Source organism: Dromiciops gliroides, chromosome 4 (assembly GCF_019393635.1).
Source record: "Dromiciops gliroides isolate mDroGli1 chromosome 4, mDroGli1.pri, whole genome shotgun sequence".
Lineage (NCBI taxonomy): Eukaryota > Metazoa > Chordata > Mammalia > Microbiotheria > Microbiotheriidae > Dromiciops > Dromiciops gliroides.
In genome coordinates, this window is record NC_057864.1 from 155,760,264 (window position 1) to 155,764,570 (window position 4,307).

Sequence of the window (4,307 nt, forward strand, 5' to 3'; positions counted from 1 at the left end):
CAGTAAAGTTACACAAATTGTGTGAGCAGTATTTCTTATTATTTTACTTTATTTTTTTCTCACTGACACAGGCATAAGTTTAAAAAAAATTGTACATGACTGGTCTAAATAATAGAGCCAGATTTGTTTTGATCAAATGTGCAGAATCAGTTGCCAAAACATCTGGATAAAATGTTAAGACTCACGGAAAACAACTAAGTGGCCCATTTAAATCTTCAAGGAAGAGTCAGGCACATGTCCAGTGGCCTACAGGAAAGACTTTACTTTTTATATTTTTTCTTCTAAGAGGCAGAACTGGTGGCTATGCAAAAATTGTCACAAAAAGGATTGGGGGTTGGGGGGCAGGGGCTAAAAAGGCATAGGGATATAGTACCTCAGAATCAGAAAGAATAAGTGTGGCTACTGTCTGTGCTAGGTCCATCACCAAGTTTCTGTGATATGCAGACTAGAGGAGAATGCCTACTGAGCCAGGTGGGTATGAAGAAAAACAAACAAACAAATAACAACAACAAAAACATGGGAGCATCTTGGAAATCTGGATCCCTTTGAAAGTGGACACCAAAGAAAGGAGGCTTCCCATTGACACAGAAGGCCTTACCTAGTATGGAGAAGAAAGTCCAATAAGAAAGAGAAAAGGAAAAACATCAAGAAGGTTTTGGTATATTGAGTACTGAGAAATGAGAATTATAGGACTTTATAGGACACTGGATTATTCACCTTCATTTCTGATAGAATATGCAATGATATTTAGTTTAGTAAAAAGGCCTAAGTTTCAGTCCTGCATTTTACACTTAGATATCTAATACTGGGTTAGTCATTCATTCTCTGTGGATTGCAGCCTAATCAACTATAAAATGAAATTTTCCTCCTCCCCTAGTTTGGGCCTAATTTAGGCCAGTGCCCAAGAAGTTTAGATTCAATATTTAGACAAAATGAGGCATTTGTAGGTCAGTCATCAGTTCACAAAAGATTTACTTAGCCAATTTCAGAGTTAATTCAACAAGTGTTAGCAATGAGAACAACTTGAGTTAACTCCTCTACATGAGTTGTCCATCTTGATCCAACGAATGACCATCAGAGGGAAAGACATTAAATGCACAGAGCTCCTGACACAATTATCCCCAAAACAGCAATAAAACAACCTCTATAAAAGCAAAACACACAAAAAGAGAGGCTGAGATTATTTTCCACCCGAAGACAGATTACAGGGGGCTATGCTGGGCTGTAAGCAGAGTCCAACTCCACAATCATGCCAACACAGAGCCCAGGCACGCTGCACCAGAGGAACTTAGTCCCAAGCCTCCAAATCAGCTGAAGCACCAGCATCTTCTGGAACTAAGCTTATGGTCGGGTGAGAGGGCTGATTGGCTGGCCAGGGTGGGGGGTGTGGTGGCGGTAATACAGGGGTGTCTGTGGGACCTAAGGAGAAATTCAGCTATCCCACCCCAGCAGGGAACCAGGAAGAAATCATGAGCAGAGAGAGGCACAGGTTCATCAGCACACAAAGTTCTGCTGGCTGGTTAATTAGCAAATTATCTTGAGTTTATCTTTGGACCAGAGAACAGGCCAAGCAAGAGAAAAACCTGCCTTCTCTCAAACCAAAACACCTGGGACCCTCTGAAGCATAGGACAGTGTAGCTTGGAAGTAGAACCCAACTATAAAAGGGAGTGAAAAGTCAAGTAAAATACTGCAAGATGAGCAAGCAAAGAAAGTTGAGAACTATAGAAAGTTTCTTTGGCAACAAGGAAGATTGAGGTGCATCATTAGAAGAGGATAACAACCTCAGGGCCCTTATATCCAAAGCTTCCAAGAAAAATATGCATTGGTCTTAGGCCATGGAAGTGCTCAAAAGGGACTTTAAAGACAAAGTAGGAGAGATAGATGGAAGATTTAGAGAGGTGGAGGAAAGAATGGAAAGAGAAATGAGAGCAATGCAGGAGAGTCATGAGAAAAAAGTCAACAGCTTGAAAAGTCAAATGGAAAAGGAGATACAAAAGCTCTCAGAAGAAAATAATTGCCTAAGAATCAGGATTGAACAAATGGAAGCTAGTGACTTTATGAGAAATGAAAACACAGTAAATCAAATCCAAATGAATAATGTAATAGAGGGAGATATGTTTTTTTCTCCAGACCACTCTACTCCCTCTTCAATAACACCTTTTAAATGTCCACAGGTACTCTGCATGGTTGGATATCCCTACCAATAGCCAAAAGAAGGTAGAGGTTTCTCTTTAGGGGGAAATGGCCACAGGATAGGAAAACCTGCTTTAAACATGCTGGACACATTTATGCAATTTCTAGGATCTCAGACATTGTTGTTCCCTTTTTGATCTTTGGGAAAGGGGAAAAAATTCAGTTCATAGGGCAAATATCTCACTGCTTCTGAGTGTTTATTACCAATGGCAACTGCCCAAGATCATTTGTTTAAGGCAACTTTCTTGCCCAGTAGTCTCTTCAGAGAATTCTTCATGTCCTTGTTTCTCAGGGTGAAAATGATGGGGCTGAGGAAGGGTGTGACAACAGTGTAAGGCACAGCCATGAGGGTGTCATCTCCCTCTTGGGCCTCTGGCTTCAAGTAGACAATGGAGGCAAAGACAAAGTGAATGATGACCACAGTGAGGTGGGAGGCACAGGTGGAGAAGGCCTTCTTCCTCCCCTCAGCGGAAGGGATCTTGAGGACAGTAGAGAGAATGAACACATATGTAAGAATGATGAGTAGAAATGTCCCCAGCAAACCAGACACTGAAATAACTGTGACAACAACCTCTGTGATATCACTATTTAGGCAGGATAATTTGATGACTGCTCTCATGTGGCAAAAGAAGTGTTTGATGAAATTAGGGCCACAGAAGGATCCCCAAAAGATCAATGTAGTCTCTATCAAGGAGACAAAGAAGCCACCAATCCAAGCTGAAGCCACAAGTTGCCCACATGCTTTGTTGGTCATGAGTGTGGGGTAGTGGAGGGGGTTACAGATGGCCAGGAACCTATCGAGACCCATCACTGTGAGGATGATACAGTTGGTGCCACCAAGTCCAAGGAAGAAATACATCTGGAGGCCACAGCCTGGGACAGAAATGGTCCTATCTTTGGCCAACAAGTCTACCAGCATTTTGGGGATTATGGATAATGTGTAGCAGGTCTCAGAGAAGGAGAGGGCACTGAGGAAGAGGTACATGGGGGTATGGAGGGTATGGTCCACCCAGGTGAGGGCCATGATGGCCAAGTTGCCAGCAAGGGTAAGGAGGTACAGAAAGAGAAAGGTGACAAAGAAGACAACCTGCCACTCTGGATAGACTGAGAAGCCAATGAGGATGAATTCTTCTAGGATTGTCTGGTTGATTCTCATTGTCTTGAATTTTAGAAAGCTGAAAAATATAATTTGAAAAGTCTCATATTTCAGCAACTCTACATTAATTTCCATTCTTATGGATGACAACTATGGTACAGTGTATCATACATAAATACTGAATCAGTAGCAGACAAAGTTCATCACAACCAATCCCCTTATTTATCATTTTTTATTTTTATTTTCAAATGAGGAAAATAATACCCAGAAGAAAATATTTGCCCAATTCACACAGATAGTAAGTAGTAAGTGGTAGAGGCAGGATTTGAATCCAGGGCCTCTGACATTGTCTAATACCATTACCATGGTACCAGGCAGCATTTCTTTGTATTTAATCCATAGTGTATACAATTCTATGATAATCATTTGGGATGTATTTTTCTGACCACATTATGTTTTACTTAGGTAAAATTTCATCTTCTTGGGTGAACATGAATTTTATCCTCTCAGCATGGTATTGTCAGGGTTAACTGATAGAGAAAGTACTATGGAATTTGCTGGGGGACAGAGAAAAGCAAGATCTACAATTCAATACTAGGTACAAAACTACCCTTTCACTGGCACCATCAGTAAAGATCATTATTTGATAGGGAGACAGATGATCCAGGCCTGGGGTCTCATATATCTCAAGTACAGAGTCAGTATTGGTTGAATGAATCATTGATGGATTGATTGGGAACTGACATTCTCAATTCCCATCCTACATTCTAAGAAAAATCTTGGACAATGACTTCATACACATGGAGAAGGTCAAATATCTCAATATGAAAAACTACCACCCCAAGTTGAAATGACTTCTGCTCAGAATGATGAAAGAAAAAGGCCAATGCCCCATTCATGATGAAGGAAAAAGGAGATATAAAGAAGAAATATGGAAAGGATCTCCCTATAGCTTTTAGGTTAGATATTAATTGAAAGGGGTGGTTGACTAATTTGTTTAGTCATTTGTTTATTATG

The 4,307-nt window shown here is 40.6% G+C and overlaps 1 protein-coding gene across 1 annotated transcript; it reads right to left on the reverse strand.

The window, feature by feature from the left end:
• Positions 1 to 2,417: 2,417 nt before the first annotated feature.
• LOC122753005 (olfactory receptor 10X1-like) lies at positions 2,418 to 3,350 on the reverse strand. Its single transcript, XM_044000070.1, has one exon. The coding sequence runs from the start codon at positions 3,348 to 3,350 to the stop codon at positions 2,418 to 2,420; it is 933 nt and encodes a 310-aa protein (XP_043856005.1).
• Between the last annotated feature and the right edge of the window lie 957 nt (positions 3,351 to 4,307).